The sequence below is a fragment of the Sapajus apella genome, unplaced genomic scaffold, assembly GCF_009761245.1.
Source record: "Sapajus apella isolate SASKATOON/1434 unplaced genomic scaffold, GSC_monkey_1.0 scaffold147, whole genome shotgun sequence".
Classification (NCBI taxonomy): Eukaryota; Metazoa; Chordata; class Mammalia; order Primates; family Cebidae; genus Sapajus; species Sapajus apella.
Genome location: NW_022437087.1, coordinates 1,003,758 through 1,030,079, shown reverse-complemented (window position 1 = coordinate 1,030,079; position 26,322 = coordinate 1,003,758). Strand labels below are relative to the sequence as shown.

Below are 26,322 nucleotides of genomic sequence, written 5' to 3'. Positions count from 1 at the left end.
GGATTGCCAGAGCTCAGGAGTTTGAGACCAGCCTGGGCAACATGGTGAAACCCCGTCTCTGCTAAAAATACAAAAAATAAATAAAATGGGTGTGATGGCATGCACCTGTAATCCCAGCTACTCTGGAGGCTGAGGCAGGGAGAATTGCTTGAACCCGGGAGGCGGAGGTTGCAATGAGCAGAGATCCCACTACTGCACTCCAGCCTGGGTGACAGGCTCTTCCCATCCCACTGACTCTGTCTCAGAAATAAATAATGTAACTATAGATTGGGATCATGATGATTTCATGGTCTCCTTTAACTGTCAGTACCGTAGAATGAGTTCCAAGAGTCAGCCCTTTGCCATTCTCCAGAGTCCCAATGTAAAGCTGTTCCACTTTGCTCACACCTTCAACACCTCCTCCAGCCTTAGTTACGAAAGAAATCCCAGCTCCAATCAGCAAACCTATAAACGCACCTACATGTCCACTTAAGCTCTCCGTTAGGAAGGGAGGAGTGTCTACAGTCCCCTGTAGTGCAGTTGGTCTCTACTTGAGCTCGGATCCCATCTCTTCAGGAACTGCCCTCTGCTGTAACCTCTCCTCTCCTGGCTCTTTTCTACCAACCTTCTAATATGGTAAAAATAAGTCTCTGAATGGCACGTGCCCCTCCAGATACCAATTGCTCCTTCACAGTGAAGTCACTGGATTATTCTCGACACTTATCTCCACTTCCTTCTCTCCACTGAAACTGCTCCAGCCTGGGTCACCAACACCACCCTGATTTCTAAGTCTTGCGGTCACTTCTTGGTCATTACATGTGACACATTCTCTCTGGAGCATTCGTCACTGTTGATATTCCCTCTCGAAGCACCCTTCCTTAGCTGCCATTACACCATACTGCTACCTGGACAACGTCCTTTGTTGACTTCTCTACCTGCTCTTGCTGCTCTATCCTGGCCCTCGTGCTCCGCACACACTTTCTCAGCCTTTCTCTCATCCATTTCCATTGCTTCAATTGCCATCTATTTTTCAGAAGATTCCAGAATCTCTATTGCCAGCCTTGATTTTGCAAACTTCAGTTACATATATGTAGTTACCCCTTTAATATTTGTACTTCGATGTCCGGTGGTCATCTCAAACTCATTATGTCCAAAGTTGAACTCCTCTCCTCGGACTCCCAAACCTGTTCCTTGGGTCCCAAACCTGGGCATTTCCTTGACTCTTCGCTCTTATTCGTACATGCAGTCATTCTCAAGTTCTGATCATTCCAGTTTCTGAAGATCCTTGAAATGATCAGGGCTCCATCCTCGCTGCTTAGTTCAGGTCACCGTCTCCCATTTAGGGGGCGGATCTCCCTATAGCTGCCTTTTCCTCTGTCAGCCACAGTGCAGCTGGTGTCTTTCTAAAACACAACAAATTGGACTCCCAATCCCTTGCTTCAAAGCCTTCAGTGACTCCATGATCTTGCTTCTGCTGATTTGTTTCATGCCTCGCCATATCACATGTCGCAGTGCATTTCCTCTTTTACATTGTGGGATCCGCTGCGCCTGGCACGAGGTAGGTGCGCCATCGATACGTGGAAGATTCACAAGGGCACGAGGCTCTGCATAGACTTGCTGGCCACAGGCAGCAGCGTGGGGCTTTGCACCTGCTGCTTGGCTGCAGGAGCGAGAAGACACCTGGCCCTGTGCACTCCTTACCGCGCTCTCCAATTCTGCGAAGTGACAATACCTTTCTTTCCCCGATTAGGAAAGAGAAGATCAGAAGTGACACATCTTCCCATCAGCTGAGGAGGGTGGAGACTCGCTCCCGCCGGCCGTAAGGTGTCGCCCTCGCGAAAAGCGGTTGCGCTGCGCGCTGGGGCCGCTCCTGCCCGCTACCTGCGCAAGTGCAGAGGGCTCTTCCGGCGCCTCCCCAGACAGGGATGCTGCGGCTCTACAGAGGGCCGAGGCAGGTCGTGGCAGAACCCAGCACCTGGGGTTCAGCTTGGCTTCCTCTTGACGCCGAGATGCCTAAGAAGGCTGGTGCGACGACCAAGGCCAGTGGCAGGTCCCCTGGCAGCAGAGGGGTGGGCCGCAGGGCTCCTTGTTTAGGAGCGCGGGAGAAGCGGGGCCCGGGGGTGGAGGTACCGCCGGCAGTTTGCCTTCTCTCAGTTCCGGGGCCCAGGACCGCCACCGCCACCCCCAGAGCTGCGGCTCCTGCTGCAGTCGCCCCGCCTCAGTAGGCTGCGCCGCCGTCCACCCGGTGACGGAGTGCTGGGCCCGGCGGCAGCCGAGCTCTCCCTGGGCTGCGTGTGCTGACCTCTCTGGCCTCCCTGCACTCCCAGCCCAGCAGTTCACGTTCCAGCAGCGGCGTGACGCCTGCGCTTCCCCGGGAGGCCCTATTCTGCGTCCTCCTCCCTTACCTGGGCTGATCGCAGCCCTTCTGTCAAGAATACACCACTCCCATTTCCACCGTCTTTCCTGGCCAACCGCAGTCCATTTCTCAGACTCAGCTCAAGGACTGCCTCCTGCCACTGCTGGCAGGATCCTCCAGTGCCCCAGTGCCGAGCTGCCCGTGCGGTAATGCCCCGTGTGTATCTCATGGGTGCACTTAGCACAGTGTTGTTATGATTTTGTATGTTCTTTCTCCCTCGCAGCTGTCCGAGCTGCTTGAGAGCAAGGACCTTATATCCTTATATCTTTACTTATCCATTGCCTACATATTTGTTGAATGAAAGTTCCTAGCACAGCCCCTGTCCCATAACAGGCCTTTAAATATGAAGCCCTACTGGTTTTTTTTTTCTCCCTTTTCCCCAACACGCACACATATACACTTTCACCAACATTTATTAGCTCTGACTGCATGAGTTACAATGATGAATAATAAATGGTCCCTGCCCAGGAGGAATTGTTCCCTAGGGAGGAACAAACATTAAGGTTTAGAAGCCAGAGTTAGATTTTCTTGCAAGGGAGGAAAAAACACTGTTGGGTTGATGGGAATGCTTCATGGGAGAATTGATTAATGAAGTTCGTGGGAAAAGCGTCCTAGGTGGCCAGAAGTCCCTGGACACCACTGATTAGCCCACTTTGTCTGTTAAGGGTGAAAGGGGTCAGTGGAAGGATCAAATTAAGTGTGTGGGAAAATATTTTGTAACCTGTAAAGTTGTGTGGTTGTCATTTTAGGGTAAAAGCCAGAGCAAAGAACCGGAGAGACCTCTTCCTCCCTTAGGTCCTGTGGCAGTTGATCCTAAAGGTTGTGTCACCATAGCCATCCATGCCAAACCTGGCTCCAAACAAAATGCTGTAACAGGTATGCCGGGACACTGGGGTGGGATTTAAGTGTGAATCACATGTCTTTTCCAGCCTCCCTTTGCTTTGGCTAACTGAAGGCTTATCCTGTGACCATTGATTTGTCACATCTGCAGTTAGCGGCTTCTCCATTTTAAAATTCTAGATTCTAATGTAAAGGTGCCTGAAAGTGAATATATCTTTAAATCATGCCAAGTTACACAAAACCATTGTACAATTTTCTTTTTTAAAATATGGTATTTTAGAAAGGACAGATAATGGAAACCTGTGTGTAGCCTCGATTTTTAGTTTGTCTTGTTCCAAAACTGGAGACATTTGGCCAGAGAAAGAAGACACATTTTAGTGTAGTTTAATGATCGTGGCCTAAGGAGAGGGAGGAAACTTTCGATCTGAGACCAGTGATCAGTTCCTGTGTGAACTTGTTTTAAGTAAAACAGTATAAAACATTCATGGGCCCAGTTTTTTCATCTGTCAGATGAGATCGCTGGACTAAGTTAGGGGCTTTCAAGCTATTCTCTGGAGTGCTGGAGGTGCCTCGGGAATCAGCTTTGGGCAAAGGGGAGGCCAGGCACACAGGACTCTGACTAGCTGTGTTTATGTTTGTTTTAAATATTGGGATTCTAGAGAAAATTGGGGGAAAGGGATTCTAAAGGAGAAAAAAGTTCGAAAACCATGCTCTGAATTATTTTGAAGGTCTTTTTCACCTCTTAAGCTCCATATTCCACACTGTGTTTAGATTTTGAAAGGAAGACCACAAAATTGGTATACTAGGCCTGGTTTATGTTGATGACCAGTTTGACTTGGCCATGTTCTCCTTGGCCAGCATTTTCTAAGTAGCGGGTGTGGACACTGTCTACTGTTGGAGTATTATGTTTCATTAGATCTAAAATGGGAGTCTGGGTGCTGTGGCTCATTTGTAAAATGGAGATAATAATGGTACTAATATCTTCATGAAATCTTTATAAGGATTAAAGAAGTTAATATTTGTAAAGCCTTTAACACGTTTGTGTGTGCTTAAAATTAGTGTATAGTAAGTGCTATGTAAATATTTGTTAAGTAAACATTATTAAATTTTTAGAACAGTCAAGATACATGTCACATAAGAGGTGAACTTAGTCTAGGGCTCTGATTTTCCTGATGAGGAAACTCTGCACAACCCTGTACAATCTAATAAGCTAGGCTGTCCCTGCACTTCCTTAGTGACATTGATGAGGCTGAAGGCCATCTCTGACTCCATGCCTGGGGCTCTTAATATACCATGGGCAATTTCCGGTTGCAGGATACTCCCCAGGGCTCTGTAAGCCCATCTTGGTCAGCAAGATTGGGTAAATATCGGTTTTCTTCTCCGGTTTTATTTCCTGTAACGGTAGGGCCATTTTTATCATGTTCATGTTCCCTTAAATGTGATTAGTTTAATCATTCATTTCTTTATTCAACAGTTATTAATTGAAAATCTATGTGTCAGGCAAATTCAAAAAACTCTTTTACAAAATGTCCTCACTTCATGAAGAAAAATAACTTCCTAAGGGTAAAGTCCACCCTGTTTTCATTCCAGATTTGACAGCAGAAGCTGTAAATGTAGCTATTGCAGCACCTCCATCAGAGGGAGAGGCTAACGCTGAGCTCTGTCGGTATCTTTCCAAGGTCCTAGAACTCAGGAAGAGTGATGTGATTTTGGATAAGGTAGGTCTCTCCGTCTCTCTCTCTCTTTTTTGAGACGAAGTCTTGCTCTGTCACGTAGGCTGGAGTGCAGTGGCACAATCTCAGCTCACTGCAACCTCTGCCTCCCAGGTTCAAGCTATTCTCCTGCCTCAGCTTCCTGAGTAGCTGGGATTATAGGCTCACACCACCACAAGTGGCTAATTTTTGTATTTTTAGTAGAAATGAGGTTTTACCATGTTAGCCAAGCTGGGATCAAACTCTTGACTTCAAGTGATCCACCTGCCTCAGCCCCCCAAAGTGCTGAGAGTACAGGCATGAGCCACTGTGCCTGGTGGTCTCTCAGCTTTGGGCAAGGGGGGAGGCCAGGCACACAGGACTCCTGACTTTTTAAACATCTTTGATTTATTTTCTTTCTTTTTTTTTTTTGAGACAGAGTCTCGCTGGAGTGCAGTGGTGCAATCTTGGCTCACTGCTACCTCTGCCTGCTAGGTTCAAGTGATTCTCCTGCTTCAGCCTCCCGAATAGCTGGGATTACAGGCACCCACCACCAGGTCTAGCTAATTTTTATATTCTTAATAGAGGCAGGGTTTCAACATGTTTGTCAGACTGGCCTGACCTCAGGTGATCCACCTACCTTGGCCTCCCAAAGTGTTGGGATTACAGGCGTGAGCCACTGCACCTGGCCTTGTTTTATTTTTTGAGACAGAGTCTCGCTCTGTTGACCAGTCTGGAATGCATTGGCATGATCTCGAGTCACTGCAACCTCTGCCTCCCGGGTTCAAGCGATTCTCCTGCCTCAGCCTCCCAAGCAGCTGGGATTACAGGTGCCCACCACTACATCCAGCTAATTTTTGTATTTTTAGTAGAGATGAGGTTTCAGCATGTTGGCCGGGCTGGTCTCGAACTCTTGACTTCAACTGATCTGCCCACCTCAACCTCCCAAAGTGCTGGGATTACAGGTGTGAACCACCATGCCCAGCCACCTTTGATTATTACACATCAATAATGATTCAAAAAATATTGAGGTTTTTTTTGTCTTTTTCAAATAATTGGGAAACTGGTTGTTTATAACTTTTAAATTTATTTAATCACAGAAATCTGTGAATTCTTCCTATTTAGTCTCCTTCATGCCTGCTGCCTTAATCCTGAGACTGTCCACACTGTATGCTTATGCGTCTTCACTGCCAGCGTTGCCAGCACTTTCTTCTTTCTGAATTCATTCCTGAACCTGCTATCAGATTAATCTTGCTTACCTCTCTCATCCTTCAAGCCATCACCACACTAAACAACCTAAAGCATTTCCTGTTGTTAGTCATCTCCATGAGTGACTCTGTCAAGTGTTGCTGGTCCCCTATGTTGCCCTTGCTCACTAGAAGAAGCTCATTGGGAAGACAGAAGGCTTGTATGATGTCATTAATATGGTTTTGCACTAGGGGTGGATATCAAAATCACCTGGGAATGATTTCTAAATACAGATCCCTGAGTCTCACTCTAGGCTTCTTGAAATAGAATCTTCAGGAATAGGGCCCAGCCATGTTTATATTTCTTAAAGCTCTACTCCTTTTCCAGTGCTATACTGTATTGCTCCTATCTGGGTTCCAGCTGGCATTCAAAGTCATTGATTAACAGACTGCACCTAAAAATCCATTTGAATGCCCCACCTGGGGCAAGTTATTTCTGATTTTTGGCTGGTGCTCCTGCTCTGACATTTGCCTGAAAGATGTTCACCACTCGTCCGCCTGTGCAAATTCTACCCATCTAAATAAATCCCGTCTCAGATTTTATCTTCTTTAAAAGATGTGTTTGAAAACAAATCCTTTTTAAAGTTGTTTTAAGTGATTGTGAAATCGTGGCACTTGGATATGTGGCTGCTTTTTGTTTGGAATTTTCAGAAATGTTTAACAACATAGAGAACAGCAATTTGTTTATATTTATAATTGTTTTACTACAAAGCTTATATAAAATTGCAATATTAATTTTGGTATTTTAAATATTATTTTCTTTTTTTTTTGAGACGAAGTTTCACTCTTGTTGCCCAGGCTGGAGTGTAGTGGCATGATCTCAGCTCACCACATGCTCTGCCTCCTGGGTTCAAGCGATTCTCCTGCCTCAGCCTCCCGAGTAGCTGGGTTTGCAGGCATGCACCACCACGCCTGGCTAATTTTGTATTTTCAGTAGAGATGGAGTTTCTCCATGTTGGTCAGGCTGGTCTCAAACTCCCAACCTCAGGTGATCTGCCTGCCTTGGCCTCCCAAAGTGTGGGGATTACAGGCGTGAGCCACTGTGCCCAGCCAAGATGATTCTTGTTTTTAACTTAAAGAATTGCTTAAGACTAGAATATTATAAAGATTCCGGCCAGGTGTGGTGGCTTACATCTGTAATCCCAGCACTTTGGGAGGCCAAGGCTGGTGGATCATGAGGTCAGGAGATCGAGACCATTCTGGCTAACATGGTGAAACTCCATCTCTACTAAAAATATAAAAAATTAGCTGGGCATGGTGGCGTAAGCCTGTAGTCCCAGCTACTCAGGAGGCTGAGGCAGGAAAATTACGTGAACCTAGGAGGCAGAGGTTGCAGTGAGCCAAGATTGCGCCACTGCACTCCAGACTAGGCAACAGAGCGACTCCGTCTCAAAAAAAAAAAAAAAAAGATTTCATATTCATCTTTGAGATTTTAATGTCCAGCTTTTATTATAGAAATTGATGTATGAAGGTAAAAACCCTGGAGAGTTGTTAGTACTAACAAATGTTTAGTAACAAATGCTAGTAAGGTGGAATCTTAAGAGATGGTCTTTGGTTAGACCAAAAGTAACCAAGAGAAAGTGGTACCTAAGCTGTCAGGAAAGCCCATTGTACGAATGAGGTCTGCTGTCTCCTAATGGCATTAGAATGTGCTAAACAGTAAAGCATATTTTTTCTCTTTTGGTCCAGGGTGGTAAATCTCGTGAAAAGGTGGTGAAGCTTTTGGCCTCTACAACTCCAGAAGAGATCTTGGAGAAATTAAAAAAGGAAGCCAAAAAAACATAAGAGCAAGAAATGAGGCCAGGTGTGGTGGCTTATGCCTCAATCCCAGCACTTTGGGAGGCTGAGCGGGCAGATCACCTGAAGTCAGGAGTTTAAGATCAGCCTGACCAACATGGTGAAACCCTGTCTCTACTAAAAATACAAAATTAGCTGTGTGTGATGGTGCATACCTGTAATCCCAGCTACTCGGGAGACTGAGGCAGGAGAATCGCCTGAACCCAGGAGGCGGAGGTTGCAGTGAGCTGAGATCGCGCCATTGTACTCCATCCTGGGCAACAAGAGTGAACTCCCTCTCAAAAGAAATGAAAAATATATCCTTGAGAAACTTTTTTATTGCTAATGATGAAAAGGCTGTTAAATAGAAACATATACTGTATGCACAGAAGAGCATGCAGAGAAGAATATATATATGTTCAAATAAGACTTCAAAAAGTAGAAATTTTAAAAGTGCTACACATTGAATACGGGTTCTGAAATCCCTAACCCCAAACAGCCTGGAACATGTTACTCTGATTTCATGGCATTATAAAATAACAGAGCTGGAAAGAATATTGAGGATGACCTGATTTAACACCTTTCATTCTGTGGGCAGAGCGTCTGATACCCAGAAGCTGAGAGATTTACTCAAGATTGTACCACTGGCAACTAGAACTCAGATCTTTTGACTCCTTGTTGAATTAAGTTTTTCCAGGTTGTAAATTAAAGTCATCATATCTCCACAACAGTTCTAGAATTCTGGGGATTGTCTTCTAATCCAATTTACAAGTGACAGAAAACCTGTTACGCTGCTTTGTAGTCTTTCCTTAGATTTTAAAATGCTTATTTAAAAGCAGAATTTTTTTTTTTACATCTTTTGAAGACTACATTCACCATTTTGTGAAAAAGTAAAGAAAAATCAGACTTCTAATATGAATTATAATTTTTGAGATGTTACTGAATTTTCTTCTTCCACAGTGGTAACTTGCAATCATCAGATTCAGTAGTATTTTTTGGGGAGATAGAGTCTTACTCTGTCGCCCAGGCTGGAATGCATTTGTTCCATCTCGGCTCCCTGCAACCTTTGCTTCCCAGGTTTAAGCGATTCTCCTGCCTCAGCCTCCCGAGTAGCTGGGACTTGAGGTGCACACCACAATGCCCGGCTAATTTTTTATGTTTTTAGTAGAGACAGGGTTTCACCATGTTGGCCAGGATAGTCTTGATTTCTTGACTTCATAATCCTCCCACCTTAGCCTCCTAAAGTGCTGGGATTACAGGCGTGAGCCACGGTACCTGGCTTACCCCCACCTTAATAAATGATGATTACTTGTACAAACATGATTGATTCATCATTTATTAACTTGGGTGCTTACTTGACAGACACTGCTAGGTGCTTTGCCTACGCTATACTTTGACAGAACCTGGGTAAGAACAGCCTGGCTCATTATGCCCTGGAGGCAGGAGCGGAGATTTCGGACTCCTGATTTCTGTGAGCCATACCACACTTTACTCTTGGTTAGGGGATGGACAGCAAGAACCAGAGGATGGAGGTGGCACCTTTGCAGTGTTTAAAGTTCCAAACATCTAGGCCAGGTGCGGTGGCTCATGCCTGTAATCCAGCACTTTGGGAGGCTCAGGCAGCTAGATCACTCGAAGTCGGGGGTTCAAGACCAGCCTGACCAACATGGTGAAACCCTGTTTCTACTAAAAATACAAAAATTAGCTGGGTGTGGTGGTGCATGCCTGCAGTCCCAGCTACTCAGGAGGCTGAGACCCAAGAATTGCTTGAAGCCAGTAAGTAGAGGTTGCAGTAAGCTGAGATTGTTAAATTTTGCACTTCAGCCTGGGCGACAGAGTGAGAGTCTGTCTCAAAAAATAAAGTTCCAAACACCTAAATGCACAAACTTTTTAAGAGGCAGCTCTCTGGGCTATGGGCTGTCAGCATCTCCCTCTTAGATTCCAGGGATTTGGTTACATATAGTTCCTTAGCTATAATGCAGAATATAAATTTTAGAACCCACGTGTCCACAAATTCAAATTGTTTTAATGCATGTAACTAGTGACTAAAAACTTAGAATTTCAATTTACATCCAAGAGGTGGCACCATAACACAACAAAACTACACGGACTTTGAAACTTGGTTCCTTTTGAAGTGAACAGTGCTAATAGGAAATTTTTTTCTGCAGTGCCTGACTACCACGCTCACACGCTGTGATCCTTCTTGTCTTCTCAGAGCCTTTTTTTTTTTTTTTTTTCTCGAGAAGGAGTCTTGCTCTGTCGCCCAGGCTGGAGTGCAATGGTATAATCTTGGCTCACTGCAACCTCTGCCTCCTGGATTCAAGTGATTCTCCTGTCTCAGCTTCCCAAGTAGCTGGGATTACAGGTGTGTGCCGCCAGTCTGGCTAATTTTTCATATTTTTAGTACAGATGGGGTTTCACCATTTGGCCAGGCTGGTCTTGAACTCCTGAGCTTGTGATCCGCCCACCTTGGCTTCCCAAAGTGCCGAGATGACAGGCATGAGCCACTGCGCCAGGCTTCAGAGCTATTCCTTAAGGTTAGTCCCCCTGTATCTTAAATTGAGCTCAGGCCTGAGTGTTGTTAACTTGGGGCCAGCTGGGTACATGAGCATCTCGGCTCATTGCCATGGTGGAGGCAGCATGGTCCTGAGTTTCTCCCTTAACTGCAGCTTTCAGAAATCCACGAAGCCAGTGTTTTTGAAAATGGACCTGGGTGGGGCAATTGGCAAGGAGCTAATTTCTAATCAAGATGCCAACTTATTAACTTGAGTCAAGAACAGACCTGCCAAATAGACTGTATAGTGGGATCTGTAGTGAGCACATTCTGTCCCTTTGGGAAATCTCTTTAAGAGAATCATTTTAAGGCTGCTTGGAGAGCTTGGAATCAGAGCCAGGGAAATTAGGGGCCAGAGTAAGGGAGCTATGACCATCTAGAGCTCCCATTTCTGCTGCAGGGATGGACCTATGGTAGCAGCCAGTCACAGATCCTCTTCTGGGACAACACTGGAGATATAATGATCCTTCATGGTACAGGAAATTATTTTTTCTAGGTTGCAGGAAGAGCACCTATTTCTACCCACATAGGCATTCCTCAGACAATCCTTAGAATTCAGTTATTAAGGGTTTTTGCATTTTAGCCTGTCTGCCATCAGTCCCCCAGACAGAATTTGGGAGGGAAAAATCCCCAGATTTTGCAGCCACAGGTTACATACTCCCTGGTCATTTCTACAGGAAACTCATCTATGTTTTTACTATCACAGTGATGTTCAAACTTTCATCAGAGATGCCTAGGGGGATTAGGCCACTGTGGACAATAAGGGAGTGAGTCAGGTCAACAAAAATGCTAGCCTTTAGTCCTCTTCTACAGCCATACTGGGCGGCATGTCCACATGATAGCTGCTCCTACCACATGTGGCTATTGAGCACTTGAAATGTGGCTAACAGAATTTAAAAATAAAAGATAAGGCTGGCCATGTTGGCTCATGCCTGTAATCCCAGCAGTTTGGGAAGCTGAGGCAGGAGGATAGCTTGAGGCCAGGAGTTCAAGACCAGCCTGGGCAACATAGTGAGACCCCTTTTCTATAAAAATAAAATTAGCCAGGCATAGTGGCTTGTGCCTATAGTCCCAGCTACTTGGGAGGCTGAGACAGGAGGATCACTTGAGCTCAGGAATTCAAGGTTGCAGTGAGCCACAGTCACGCCACTGCACTTCAGCTTGGGTGATAGGGCAAGACCCTGTCTCAAATAAATAAAAAGGAAAAACAGAAGCATAATAGAAATACAGGCCATGTTGGAAACAGTCCAACAGAGAGGAGGCTGAAAACGGTATGGAATTTAGAAGGCAAGATAGAGAAGAGTGAACAAAGAAGGGAAAATGACAGCTATAGAAGTCACTTAAAAATTATTTTTCGAGACAAAGTTTCACTCTTGTTGCTCAGACTGGAGTGTGGTGGGGTGATCTCGGCTCACTGCAACCTCTGCCTCCCAGGTTTAAGTGATTCTTCTGCCTCAGCCTCCCAAGTATCTGGGATTACAGGCCTAAGCCACCATGCCCGTTTATTTATTTATTTATTTTTTGTATTTTTAGTACAGATGGGACTTCTCCATGTTGGCCAGGCTGGTCTTGAATTCCTGAGCTCAGGTGGTTCGTTCTCCTCAGCCTCCCAAACTGCTGGGATTACAGGAGTGAGCCACCTCACCCAGCCAAAATTATTCATTTTTGTATTGTTTCACTTATTTATTGTTTTGTAAACACACAAGTTGAGGAAATTTTAAAATGAGAAAAATACACATACAAACAACAAAGCTCTAGCCGTTAGCCATTAAGAGCAGTTTTATTTACCTAATTCAGACAAAGAGGCTGGAGATTCTTTGGGGAGTTAAAGGTACTAGCAGTGGAAAAAAACCATGAGATCATCATCCCATCATCCCCTGAAGCTGTCTCAGGAGGAGTCACTGAAACCCACAGAAAATCTAACTGGTAATTAATACATAGGGCTCTCTGTGTCCCTGAGGGAAAGGAATGAAAACATCAACTGAATTAGCCCATACGTGGAGCTGTCTGTGCCCCTTAGGGAGAGGAATGAAAACAACTGAAATCAGCCCATCACCCCATAAAGACACTGGTGAAAGATTTGCGAGTTGTCCTTCTTGTACCCTAGCAGCCCACAGATACCTCATTCTAATGTCCAAACCTGACTGGGTACCCATTATGTGCCTAGTTCAGTGCTGCATACTTTATGCTCTCTCTTAATCCTGCAGTGGGGCAGTCACGTCAAATATTAGCTGTTTTTGTTTTTTTTAGATGGAATCCCCCTCTGTCACCCAGGCTTGAGTGCAGTGATGCGATCTCGGCTCACTGCAACTTCCACCTCCCAGGTTCAAGCAGTTCTCCTGCCTCAGCCTCCTGAGTAGCTGGGATTACAGTCATGTACCACCATGCCCAGCAAATTTTTGTATTTTTAGTAGAGATGGGTTTTTGCCAGGCTGGTCTGGAACTGCTGACCTCAGGTGATCCATCCACCTTAACCTTCCAAAGTGCTGGGATTACAGGCATGAGCCACATGCCTGGCCAACTGTTCTGACCAAAGACTTTTCATTAATCTGCTCCTCCTATCCCATCCTGTAAACCTTTAAATCTGAGGGATATTATCCACAGCTCATCTCCACTTTTCTAATCTGACAGCACTGATCATTGAATTCCTCAGAAGCAAGATGTTTCTCTGGCACGCAGAAGCCTCAGCAGTGTCACAGCAGCTGAAGTGTCACTTCTTCCTCACCCAGGGCACACCGTAACATAGTACAGCCCCACTGATTGGGACCCATGCAACCCTCCTGGCCCAGGGCCACTCTCCCCCAGAATGTACACAGGTCAAGGCATCTCTACTCCCATCCTTACTTTCCTCAAAAGCTGGTTACAGCAGTAATCAGCCAGCCTTCTAGAAAAGAGGAGATATCCGCTCTCAAGACTGCCGTGGGCTCCAGTGGTATAATCTACTACTTGAATCTAGTTGTTTCTTTCATTCCATAATAATTTAATATAGCAGATGTCAGTAGAAATCTTTCTTTAGATATATCACATCTGGATACATGTGAATCCTAAAGGATTAATCTAAATATTAACAATTAACTTCTGCCAGTGTCAAGAGTATTTTCTCCTGTTGGTCTTAAATCAGTTTTAAAATTTGAGAGTTTTAAAAGCATATCTTTTTATGTTCATAAACAGAACAAAGATGTTTTGAGTGCCTTATATATAATTTTTTCCTACAGAATTAACCAAAGCCTTATTTAATATTTCAAAATTCTCATTTATATATATATTAAATACGTGTCTTTGGTTAAAATGCAAGATATTGAAAGAAAAATGCATATAGGCATTTCAGATAATAATTTACATGTATTTCATTTGTCTGACATTATAAAGTAAGCACTTTCACAACTAACATTCCCAGCTAACTGAAGTCCAATTGTAATAGAAGCCACCTTAAGCTGGGAATATTTATTTCTTATATTTCCTAAATTTAAAAAATTCCTTTCACTATAGCTGATGGTGCTAATTATAAGAAGTCAACAGTCTACGAGATAGATTTCCATACACAGCCAAATCTGTGTTTGGATTGAATCAAATAAAATAGGAAGTCTAGGAAAATTTTTAAGGTGTGAAAAAATTGTATTTAGGTTGGCTTGAACTTGTCTAAAAATAAATTTTTTAAAAAAATTATATTTAAGGCCAGGCGCGATGGGTCATACCTGTAATCCCAGCACTTTGGGAGGCTGAGGCGGGTGGATCACTTGAAGTCAGGAGTTCGAGACCAGCCTGGCCAACATAATGAAACCCCGTCTCTACTAAAACAAAAATTAGCTGGGTGTGGTGGTGGGCAGCTGTAATCCCAGCTATGTGGGAGGCTGAGGCAGGAGAACTGCTTGAATCCAGGAGGTGGAGATTGCAGTGAGCCCAGATCGTGCCACTGCACTCCAGCCTGGGTAATAAGTGTGAGACTCTGTCTCAAAAAAAAAAAAAAAAAAAAATTAAAAAATTAAAAATTATATTTAGGAAACAAGTAAAGTTCTTTTATGAGAGTTGAAAATTAGTGCTGTCAATAACCTTCAGGGCAAATGATGGCTTCCTTCAATTATAACAGTCTCAACTTAAAACTGACATTTCGTTACTCTTAATTCTATTATAAAGTCCTATCTTTTTCTTTTTTTTGAGATGGAGTCTTGGTTTTTCACCCAGGCTGGGGTTCAGTGGCACAATCTCAGCTCACTGCAGCCTCCGCCTCCTGGGTTCAAGCGATTTTTCTGCCTCAGCCTCCTGAGTAGCTGGGATTACAGGTGTGCACCACCACGCCCAGCTATTTTTTTGTATTTTTAGTAGAGGCGGGTTTAACCATGTTGGTGAGGCTGGTCTCGAATGCCTGACCTTGTCATCTGCCCACCTTGGCCTCCTAAAGTGCTGGGATTACAGGCATGAGCCACTGTACCCAGCCCAGTCCTATATTTTCCTTTAGGTGAATAAAATACAAGGAAAATTATATATTTGTCTGTTAAGCATTATAAGGAACATGGCTTTGGAAACAAAAACCATGCTAGAAATCTTCCCAGATGTCTTTTTCCTATATAGTTTCAAGAACCCCAAAACTATTCTCAAAGCAGTGACTCAAGTTTATTACATTCTGTATAACCCCAAGTCTACCTAGCACTCAAAAACAAAACACAAAAAACTCTGAAACTTCCCAGCATCCTGTTCTCAAAAGGACATTAATCTGGTGTGTTCAGTAATTAACATTTGACATTCTAAACTCGGTACCAATTTCCAAACAGCAAATGCTACTTATTTTATGTATTTATTTATTTCTGAGATGGAGTCTTGCCCTGTTGCTCAGGCTGGAGTGCAGTGGCGCAATCTTGGGTCACTGCAACCTTTGCCTCCCAGGTTCAAGCAAGTTTCCAGCCTCAGCTTCCCTAGTAGCCGGGACTACAGGTGCACACCACCATGCCCAGCTAATTTTTGTTTTTCATCGAGATAGGGTTTTGCCATTTTGGCCAGGCTGGTCTCAAACTCCTGACCTGAGGTTGTCTACCTGCCTTGGCCTCCCAAAGTGCTGGGATTACAAGTGTGAGCCACTGGGCCTGGCCAAATACTACTAATTTTAGCTCAACTTTTTAAATACAAACCGTCTTCCACATTTGAAGTGTTTATTGAATGATATAACTTGCTTTCCTTTGCTAATTCACATATGAATTCACATAAGGAAACGGTCAGAAATCCTTAATTCTCAACGTCTCCTGCCTTGCCTTATCTTCTGTCCATTACTTTACATCCTTCATATCAACACTACGCTTTACAATTTACCAAATACTTCCCTCCCCTCCCGTTGATTCAACAAATGTTTATGCAGCACCTATTATGTGCCACTAGGAGTTTAATGGTCACAACTCTATATTCTCAAGCTCTTCCTTTAGTTATTTATTTTAATAATTCTATGAGGGTGGCAGGTTGGGTATTGTCCTCCTTTTTCCAGCTAAGCCAATAAGTTCAGCGTTTACATGATTTTCTCAAGGTCACATATGTTTTAAGCACAGAACTGGAAGCTAGGATTCCTTATGCCTAATGCCATATGTTATTATAACAGACTGTCTACTTGAAATTAATTCTATTTGACACTATTTTAATTCTTTGTTCTCTTTAAGCTTTTTTCATTTTATTTCCTGTCTCATGAAGCAGAAACTGTGCCTTTTATTTCTTCCTGGTTTTAAGCACATGGGGGGCAGGGGTACAGTCTGATAGTAACTGTTGTTAAAAAACAAAAACCATAACCACATAGATTATTCATGCAGCATGCCGAATTAACTCATGTTGAAAGGAGATTTCTTCCCATTTTTTCAAGCAGGGCTGATACTCAGGTCACAGGCAGCCTAGCTGTGTTAGGAGTTAAAGCGTTTAAATACTGTTGGAAACCACCTCTCTTATGAGATTTTTGAGAGGCACCCCTTCAGTGCTGGCCTTGGACCCACACGTCTCCCTTTGTGTCAACAGCTGGCACAGCAGAGAATCCTGCCCTGAAGCTATAGTCAGCTACTGTCTCAACTACTGCTCAGCGCCCGTGCTTTCTCAGGTAATATGATGTTATAAATTGTTTTGTTGTTGCTGTTGTTTGTTTTTTTTTGAGACGGAGTTTTGATCTTGTTGCCCAGGCTGGAGTGCAATAGCATGGTCTCAGCTCACTGCAACTTCGGCCTCCCAGGTTCAAGCGATTCTCTTGCCTCAGCCTCCTGAGTAGCTGGGATTACAGGTGCCTGCCACCATGCCTGGCTAGTTTTTGTATTTTTAGTAGAAACTGGGTTTTACCATGTTGGCAAGGCTGGTCTCAAACTCCTGACCCCAAGTGATCTGCCCATCTCAGCCTCCCAAAGTGCTGGGATTACAAGCGTGAGCCACCACACTCAGCCTATAAATCATTACCAATTTTTTGAGGCAGTTTCACTCTGTTGCCCAGACTGGAGTGCAGTGGCATGATCTCAGCTCATTGCACCTCCGCCTCCCAGGTTCAAGTAATTCTCCTGCTTTAGCCTCCCTAGTAGCTGGGACTAAAGGTGTGTGCCACCACACCTGGATAATTTTTTGTGTTTTTAGTAGAGATGGGGTTTCACTGTGTTAGCCAGGATGGTCTCAATCTCCTGACCTTGTGATCCTCCCGCCTCGGCCTCCCAAAGTCCTGGGATTACAGGTATAAGCCACCACGCCTGGTTTAAATCATTGTTTTTAAGAGACAAGGTCTCATTCTCTTGCCCAAACTGGAGTACAGTGGCATGATCCTAGCTCATTGTAGTCCTGAAGTCCTCAGGGACTCAAGGGATCTTCCTGCCTCAGCTTCCTGAGTAGCTAGGACTACAGGCATGACCACCACACTGAGCTAATTTTTAAATTTTCAGTAGAGACAGGATCTTGCTACATTGCCAAGGCTGGCCCCAAACTCCTGGCCTCAAGTGATCTTTCTACCTTGGCCTCCCACAGTGCTGGGATAACAGGTATGAGCCACCATACCCAACCAGGTGATAGATATTTTTGATAACACTTCTGCTTTCAGAGAAGATCCTGGAGTGTAGTCAGGATGTTACTATTTGGCTAAGTATCTGTAGTATCAAAACCTTTTATTTTTTTTTTTTTGGGACAGAGTCTCACCCTGTCACCCATGCTCGAGTGCAATGGCGTGATCTCAGCTCACTGCAGCCTCTGCCTCCTGGGTTCCAGCAATTCTCCTGCCTCAGCCTCCCAAATAGCTGGGATTACAGGCACCTGCCACCACACCTGGCTAATTTTTGGTATCTTTAGTCGAGACAGGGTTTCACCATGTTTGCCAGGCTGGTCTCGAACTCCTGACCTCCTGATCTGCCCACCTTGGCCTCCCAGTGCTTGGATTACAGGCGTGGGCCACCATGCTAGGCCCAAAACCTATAGCACTGGCTTGTTGCCTACTGATGTAATTAGGGGGGTACAGGGAAAACGCTTACCTTACTGTTAATATTTTATTTACATCTTAGTGTGAATGCATGACTTATTAGGTTCTTTCCAATAAAACAGTTACCTGAGAGGTAGCTTTCCAGGGAGAATAAAAAAGAGGTAGAATCAGAGCATGAAGTACCTGGAGAAGTCAACTTTGAGGGCCTAGAGTGGAGTGCTAAGAGAGAAGGCAGTAAAAGACAGGTTTACAAAGATGCTACCGTTTTTTTTGAGATGAAGTCTCACTCTGTCACCCAGGCTGGAGTGCAGTGGCATGATCTCGGCTTATTGCAACTTCCACCTCTGGAGTTAAAGCAATTCTTCTGCCTCAGCCTCCCAAGTAGCTGAGATTATAGGCCTGTGCCACTACACCCAGCTAATTTTTATATTTTTAGTAGAGATGGGGTCCCACCATGTTGATAAGGCTGGTCTCAAACTCCTGACCTCAAGTGATAATGATTCACCCACCTAAGCCCCCCAAAGTGCTGGGATTATAGGCGTGAGCCACTGCACCTGGCCAGAAGATGCCTTTTTAAATATTGTTTGATTTTTTATTTTTTTGGTCGCTCTAATAAAGTCAGGGAGGTGCCTGTTAATTCCTTTGACCTATGTTGAAACTTGCACTCTTAATGTTACTCTTAAACCAAATAAGCCCTTTTCAACAGATATGAAAAACAGCATAATAAAAAAACCAAAAAATCTCATTTCACCATATTAATAAATAGGCTAACTGCTAGAACTTGGGAGTGAAGACACTTAAATTTTTTTTTAAAATTTATTTGAATGAAACCATTGCTGTAATAACCATTAAAACGATTTGAAATAGAATTATCTCTGTGAAACGAAGTTTGTAGCATCACTATTTATAGAAGAGAAAGCAGCAGAGGTATGCATCTGGAAGTGAATATAACATTGTAAAATCAGCCCACATTAAATACCAAAAAAGAAAGAACAATCAAAATGCAGCATTATTTACAGGATTAAAAAGGAAAGTTTGAACATCACAGAGTTAAACTTTTGTATGTGTGAATTTTGACCTGCTATGTTGTTAGCGAAAAGCCTTAGTGGGTATATAAAACGATGATACCCTAATCCCAACCACCACCAGATCAAGACACAAACTGACAATGATTCCTTCCTTATTTTACAGCTTTATTACTGATTTCCCTCTAAAGAGACCCAAATAACTGTGGAGCTGACTCATTATCTATAGAGTAAGGAATCACAAAGTACCACAGTCACGTAACAAAAGCAAAAAAAAAAAAAGGAATTGTTTTATCTTTCAACTGCTGATGTTATGTACAATCTTTGACAAGAAGCATAGCTGTGCATTCATGAGCTGATTGTATTAACTTCTAGAATTTTAGAAACGAGCAAATCTAAGTATATGGATACTGTCTTACCTTACAAAGTAAAAGCAAGCATTTTCTATTTTAAAATTTTTATTTCTGTGTAAAACGAAGGTCTCCTAGAGGTCAAATAAGAAAATATACCAAACCCAAAGCACTATTACATCGTGAAACAAGGAAGACTCTGAGGTAGAAGTCAAGCAATATAATCCACAATTTCAGGTATTACCAGCAACCATCGCATCCCGCAAGTTAAGATCTTTTTTTTTAAGTCTCAACTTCCAAAAAATAATCCGTTCTCTAAAATCAGATGTATAACTATGACCAACAGAAGTCACCCAAACTTTTGTCATGGTAACAGAGTAAATGCTTTTACTAAAAGCTGCCAACATTTCTATCAGTAGTAACCGTAAGGAGGCCGCTGGTTGTAACCATAATGTCCATATTGGTGGGGATAGTAAGGTTCTTGTCTGTGTTGCGGGTAATTGTTACCCCAGGATCGTCCATGCCACTGATTGGATCGATTGTCACTTGGCCACCCCCATCTGCTGTCCCTGCCTCTGAACTGTCTGTTATCTTGCAATCTACAAGAACAAAACAAAAAAAGTCTTTAAACTTCCTTGTTAAAAAAACACAAGACAAACCCATAGCAGTGCATCTAGTTTCTCAATAAATAAGACTAAAAAACATTTTTCACAATAGAATGTTATAGCACCAGTTATTCAAACCTTTCCTAAGACTGAAATCATTCTTCTAGTACTATACTACATACACTTTACAGAGAAATAGGCAGACTATATAACCAGTAGAATGGTTCTGAATTAAAGTGAAATCTATTCAATTGTACAAAAATGGTATGGTAATTTATTCCTTTGACTATTTTGAATTAAGTAAAAGTAACTTCCAATTGTAAACGTGTTCGTAGAGTAAAATCGAAACAACATTTTCTTTATGGAATTGAACAAGTTCTAGAAAACTCTAGGTTTTTAAAGGAGATTTGCATAGAAAGTATTAGTCTATAGAAAGAACATTTAAAAACAAGAAAACACACACACTTGAACAGCAAGGAAAAAATATATGGTGCTGAAAAAATATTAAAGCAAGTATTTATCAGAAACAATATACCAGGCACTATTAGGCACTAGGCATGCCATACTAAAAACTAGTCCCTGCCCTCAGTGGCCTTACAGTCTAGCAGATTAAAGCTATCTTCTGCCAGGTCAACCATTTGCATTTATTCTTTATGTACCGGTTGCCTCTGTTTCTTTGGTTCCCACCAGCTCTGCTATTCCATTCCTCAACAATTGGAGGGGACTCAGGAGGGCGTTTTAGATATTCCTGATATTCCTTGTCATCTTCTGTGAATCTACTAGCAAACATCTCTTCAAAGTTTGGAACAGCTTCGGCAGTGTCAGTCATTCTGAAATTCTGTACAATTTTAAAGACATTTTTATTAAAAAAAATTTTAAAAATTAACACAATCTCTCTAGATAATGAAAAACCAAGAAGTAAACAATTTTTAGGTAGGATATTTGTGGAAGTCTTTGTGTACCTTCAGACTTGTTATGTTTTAGGTATTGAATTCAACTTTTTTTTTTTTTGAGACAAGATCTCTCACTCTGTCACCCAGGCTGGAGCACAATGACACAGTCTCAGGTAACTGCAGACTTGGCTCCAACAATCCTCCCACCTCAGCCTCCCAAGATGCTGGACTACAGGTGCATGCCACCCACAAGCGGCTAATTTTGTATTTTTTGAAGAGACAGGGTCTTGCCATGTTGCCCAGGCTGGTCTCAAAGTCTTAGGCTCCAGTGATCCTCCTGCCTTGGCCTCCCAAAGTGCTGGGATTACAGGCATGAGCCACTGGGCCTGGCCAAAATTATTTTCTTATTGTATTAACTTATAATAAAACATTTTGGACAAAGAGATGTGATATTGAAAGTTACTGTGATAACTTCTTTATCAGTCTGCCTTTCCTCCAAACATATGCATCTATTTGTAACATTTATACTACCTACCTTCACCCCAACAAAATTAAACCAAAATTATTGTTTGGATTGCAAGAAGCAATATGTAGACACTCTGTTTTATTTTCTTTTTCCCCCCGAGACGGAGTCTTGCTCTGTTGCCCAGAGCTTCAGTGCAATGGCGTAATCTCAGCTCACTGCAACCTCTGTCTCCCAGGGTCAAGTAATTCTTCTGCCTCAGCCTCTCGAGTAGCTGGGATTACAGGTGCACACCACCCCGCCCAGCTAATTTTTGTATTTTTAGTAGAGATGGGATTTCACCATGTTGGTCAGACTGGTCTTGAACTCCTGACCTCAGGTGATTGGCCCGCATCAGCCTCCCAAAGTGCTGGGATAACAGGCATGAGCCATTGCACCCGGCCTGACACTTTCAGGCTATTGTTCTTAGTGTGCTTTATCAAATACCAAATATCAAAGACTTTCAATGCATCTGGGATTGGCAAACTATATGTCAAATTCTCAAGTCCAAGGAATGAGTTTCAAATAAATTCAGCTAATTAAAATCATGCCTAGAATTCTGTCAGGATCACAGAAATCACTAAAAAGATGACTCATGCCTAGAATTCTATCAGGATCACAGAAATCACTAAAAAGATGACTCATGCCTAATCCAGACGGGCAGTAAAAATCATAAGGCAAGTAAAAGGTGTTACTCCATTTTTATGTTCTCATATGTTCTCGGATGACTCCCCAACCACACTCATGTAAACAAATATCAACTGTATTATTACTGAGAATGGAATTTAAATAGAATGTTAATTGACCCAAGCTTTACTTACCCCAGAGATTTGAGGCAGCTGTACTGCTTAATGTTTAGGTTGTTTAAATCTGTGGGAGAAAGAAAACGAACTTGACTTTTACTCTCAAAAGGTGTTTGGAGGGGAGGCTGGTGCACTTATGTCTTACTTAAGGAGAGACTTGGAGTAAAAGTGCTCTAAGGCCGGCGCGGTGGCTCAGGCCTGTAATCCCAGCACTTTGGGAGGCCAAGGCGGGCGGATCACGAGGTCAGGAGATCTAGACCATCCAGGCTAACGGGGAAAACCCGTCTCTACTAAAAATACAAAAAATTAGCCATGCGTGGAGGCAAGCGCCTGTAAGTCCCAGCTACTCGGGAAGCTGAGGCAGAAGAATCACTTGAACTCAGGAGGAGGAGGTTGCAGTGAGCTGAGATCGTGCCACTGCACTCCGGCCTGGGCGACAAAGAGAGATTCCGTCTCAAAACAAAAAACAAAACAAGTACTCTAAAGACTTCCAAAGCTAATATTCCAAATAGGGAACTGGCTCTCACAGTGAAGAGCTAGAAGCTACAAGATTTGTCCTCTGGGCCTTCAAAAGCAAAATAGTTGAAGTATGAATAAGAACTTCATGAAGTATGTATGTTCTTTTAGGGTAAGTCTTTCAGATTTGTACTCGATCACCACTAGTTTATTCACCACAAGTAAAACCACAAAAAACTTCGGCTGCGGGCAACTAACCCTTGAAATAACCAACCAGAATGGGGTTTCGCTGCCCTAGGAGGTGAGCCTAGAGAACAGACGAAGATGCAGACTTTTCAACTGCATTTTCCAGTCTGTCCTCAAGGCACATCACAGCTTGTTTACCAAGGTTCTAGCAGATCTGCTCCCTTCCGAAGCATCTTACACCCCTAGAAGAGAGGGAAATTATGGGCCGTGAGAGGCAAATGGCTTTCGGTCTCGCAAAGAGTACAAATCCACCGCACAGGCGGAAGACACCTCACCGGCCACCCAACTCGGTCGCCCCGCTCCCTCCTCCCGGGCGTCCGAGGCAACTCACCCGCGAAGGGCTGTCTCTATCCAGCTCGGGCTGAATCCCGCCCGCGAGACACTAAGAGGCCACAGAAGAGGTGGTCGCTACCCAACTACGCCGTGGAACTCCAGACCACTCCAGCCCTCCAACGTAAGGGAGCCCCTTCCGCTAGAATCCGACAACCATCCGACTTCCGCTTCCGGCGGACTGATCTGAGGCTGGGATGCCTGTCAAGTCTCGCGATAACTAAGACGGCGTAGATCGCTTTGCAGCAGAGCGCTTCTTTAAATGTTGGCGCAACGCCCAGAGCTCGAGGAGGTGTGGGCAAGTAGCTGTCTAAAGATGGATGATGCCTCCCAAGCGCTTTCAGCCTGCCTGGTGGCTGGGCAGTCGAAAACGTCGCTGTCTATTAAGCCAGTTTGACTGGGAGCCGGTGACGGGTAGAGACGGAAGTTCTGGAAATCTTTGGAGAAGGGAGGGAAAGGCTCCTTCCCGCCGCCTGCTCCGGAGTCTTCTTGGGGAACGTCAGGTGAGAGCAGGCCATGAAGAGCAGACACGACTGATGACTTAAGGGATGCTTCACCTTTCTCTCCTGCCCGGGCAAGCTTGGGTAGTAAGATTTCCGTAGTCCATTTTGTATGTGGTTTTGCGGAAACATACCTCCTCTCTGCTCCAGTTTCAGCTGTCAGTATCCAGCTACTTCCAGGAGCCTTGCCCTGTCTTCTGGGCTGTTCCGCAAATGTGTAAACACTTAACATCCCGGCAAAGCTTGGCCTCTTCCCTCCCAAATTGCTTCCCAGGCTATGCATCCGTTTTTGTTAATACAACCAACTTGGAAACTGATGACAGATTTGATGCCCTTTCTTTTTTGTTCATGCTCCCATCACTTGCAAGTCCTGTCGATTGTACCCCTACAGTAATTCCAGCATCTTCTTACCCACTGCCCCCACCTAATCGAAGTTCTCATAACCATCCCCTGAACGGTGTAAATGCATGTACCTTTCTCACTGATGTCCTGCCTCTAGCATCACACTGCTACTAGCCCATCTTACATATACTTGCTACAGGTGTAGTCACCTTCAAGCACCACCGTGATCCAAAATAGCTGATCCAATGGCTGTTGCCTGTAGATTAAAGGTCAAGTTTATTAACTTGGATTCAAAACTTTTTTTATTTTCTGCTGTTCCCCTTCCATTCTCCCTCAGTAGGTGGTAAACCAGACCTTGTGAAGTACTTCATGCATAAATTATTACTTTTTTTTTTTTTGAGACGGAGTTTGGCTTCATCACCAGGCGCCAGGCTGGAGTGCAGTGGTGCCACCTCGGCTCACTGCAACCTCCGCCTCCAGGGTTCAAGCAGTTCACCTGCCTCAGCCTCCCGAGTAGCTGGGACTACAGTCGCGCGCCACCACGCCCAAGCTAATTTTTTTGTATTTTTAGTACAGACGGGGTTTCACCATGTTGGCCAGGATGGTCTCCATCTCTTGACCTGGTGATTCGCCCGCCCCGGCCTCCCAGAGTGCTGGGATTACAGGCGTGAGCCACGGTGCCCAGCCAAAACTTTTTGAATGTCAACATGACACTCAAAGGAAATGCTCATTGGAGCATTTCGTATTTCAGATTTTCATAGTAGGGATAGTCTACTGGTATTTCTTTCCTGTAAATTTGTGTACAACACTTAGGAGCCTGTAGGTCTCTGAGGGTTTCTGTGAAGAACTCTAAGTATTCCAGCAGATTTTCAAATGAAATTTTTTCTGCCCACAATGTCTTTTCATACTCTGATACCTTTTTTTTTTTTTTTTTTTTTTAGAAACAGAAAAAGAATGAAGGAGAGGAAGAAAGCGGAAGAGGGTGAGAGAACGGAAGTGTTGCTTTATTGCCCGGGCTAGAATGCAGTCTAAAAATGGGTATTGAAAACCTCTTTTATGCTTAATAATGGAAACAGGAAAAAAAAAATGAGGGAAGAAAATAACAAACAAGCAGCCAACCAATATTTCATTTAAACCTGTGAGTAGGTGATGTGGTGCTAATAAGAGTGTATATTTTGTGTATTTAAAGTGGAGGGTTCTATAAATGTTTATTAAGTTTACTTGTTCCGGATATGAGTTCAAGTCCTGAATATCCTTGTTAATTTTCTGTCTTGTTGATCTGTCTAATATTGATGTTGAAGTCTCCCACTATTGCTGTGTGGGAGTCTAAGTCTCTTTATAAGTCTTATGTATCTGGGTGTTCCTGGATTGGGTGTGTATATATTTAGGATCGTTAGCTCTTCTTGTTGCATTGATCCTTTTACCATTATGTAATGTCCTTCTTTGCCTCTTTTGATCTTTGTTGCTTTAAAGTCTATTTTATCAGAGGCAAGAATTACAACTCCTGCTTTTTATTTATTTATTTATTTATTTATTTTTGCTCTCCATTTGGTTGTAAATCTTTCTCCATCCCTTTGAGTCTTTGTGTTTCCTTGCATGTGACATGGGTCTGGATGCAGCATACCGAGGAGTTTTGGCTGTGTCTTTTGATTGGGGGATTTAGTCAATTTAAATTTAGGCCATTTGATGTTAGCTGGCTGTTTTGTCCATTAGTTGATGTAAATTCTTCATTATGTTGATGCTCTTTACTTTTTGGTATATTTTTGGAACGGCTGATACTGTTCCTTTATGTGTAGTGCGTCTTTCAGAAGGTCTTGTAAAGCAGGCCTGGTGGTGATGAAATCTCTGAGTACTTGCTTCTTCACAAAAGATTTTATTTTTCCTTCGCTTGTGAAGCTTAGTTTGGCTGGATATGAGATTCTGAGTTGAAAGTTCTTTTCTTTAAGGATGTTGAATATTGGCCCCCACTCTCTTCTGGCTTGTAGGGTTTCTGCTGAGAGATCTGCTGTGAGTCTGATGGGCTTCCCTTTTTGGGTAACCCCACCTTTCTCTCTGGCTGCCCTTAGTATTTTCTCCTTCATTTCAACCCTGGTGAATCTGACGATTATGTGCCTTGAGGTTGGTCTTCTTGAGGAATATCTTTGTGCTGTTCTCTGTATTACCTGGAGTTGAATATTATCCTGCCTTGCTAGGTTGGGAAAGTTTTCCTGAATAATATCCTGAAGAGTGTTTTCCAGCTTGGATTCATTCTCTTCGCCACATTCAGGTACACCTATCAAACGTAGATTAGATCTTTTCACATAGTCCCGTATTTCTTGGAGACTTTGCTCATTCCTTTTTATCCTTTTTTCTCTAATCT

At 43.5% G+C, this 26,322-nt stretch overlaps 2 protein-coding genes across 5 annotated transcripts in view; one reads left to right on the top strand and one right to left on the bottom strand.

Annotated features, from left to right (window-relative positions):
- Window positions 1-1,843: 1,843 nt before the first annotated feature.
- CUNH15orf40 (chromosome unknown C15orf40 homolog) overlaps window positions 1,844-26,322 on the top strand; it is a 114,820-nt gene continuing 90,341 nt past the window's right edge. Inside the window, exons 1-4 of one of the 3 annotated variants that reach the window (XR_004264693.1) lie at window positions 1,844-2,018; window positions 3,145-3,271; window positions 4,826-4,953; window positions 16,489-16,567. Coding sequence is in view for 2 of the 3 variants with exons in the window: in XM_032264840.1 (XP_032120731.1) it covers window positions 1,905-2,018; window positions 3,145-3,271; window positions 4,826-4,953; window positions 7,863-7,958 (465 nt within the window). In the remaining variant the exon portion in view is untranslated. Of the gene's footprint in view, window positions 2,019-3,144; window positions 3,272-4,825; window positions 4,954-7,862; window positions 8,678-16,488; window positions 16,635-26,322 lie in introns of those variants that run through there. The other 2 variants (XM_032264842.1, XM_032264840.1) reach the window with 2 other exon arrangements.
- RAMAC (RNA guanine-7 methyltransferase activating subunit) lies at window positions 18,507-23,320 on the bottom strand. 2 transcript variants are annotated; one of them, XM_032264843.1, is made up of 4 exons: window positions 23,123-23,320; window positions 22,108-22,156; window positions 20,551-20,729; window positions 18,693-19,885 (listed from the first exon to the last, which is right to left on the bottom strand). In XM_032264843.1, the coding sequence occupies exons 3-4, from the start codon at window positions 20,718-20,720 to the stop codon at window positions 19,699-19,701; spliced, it is 357 nt and encodes a 118-aa protein (XP_032120734.1). In that variant the 5' UTR covers window positions 20,721-20,729; window positions 22,108-22,156; window positions 23,123-23,320; the 3' UTR covers window positions 18,693-19,698. The 2 variants fall into 2 exon arrangements, with proteins under 2 accessions (XP_032120735.1, XP_032120734.1); XM_032264844.1 differs by lacking the exon at window positions 22,108-22,156 and having other exon boundaries at window positions 18,507-19,885; window positions 23,123-23,319.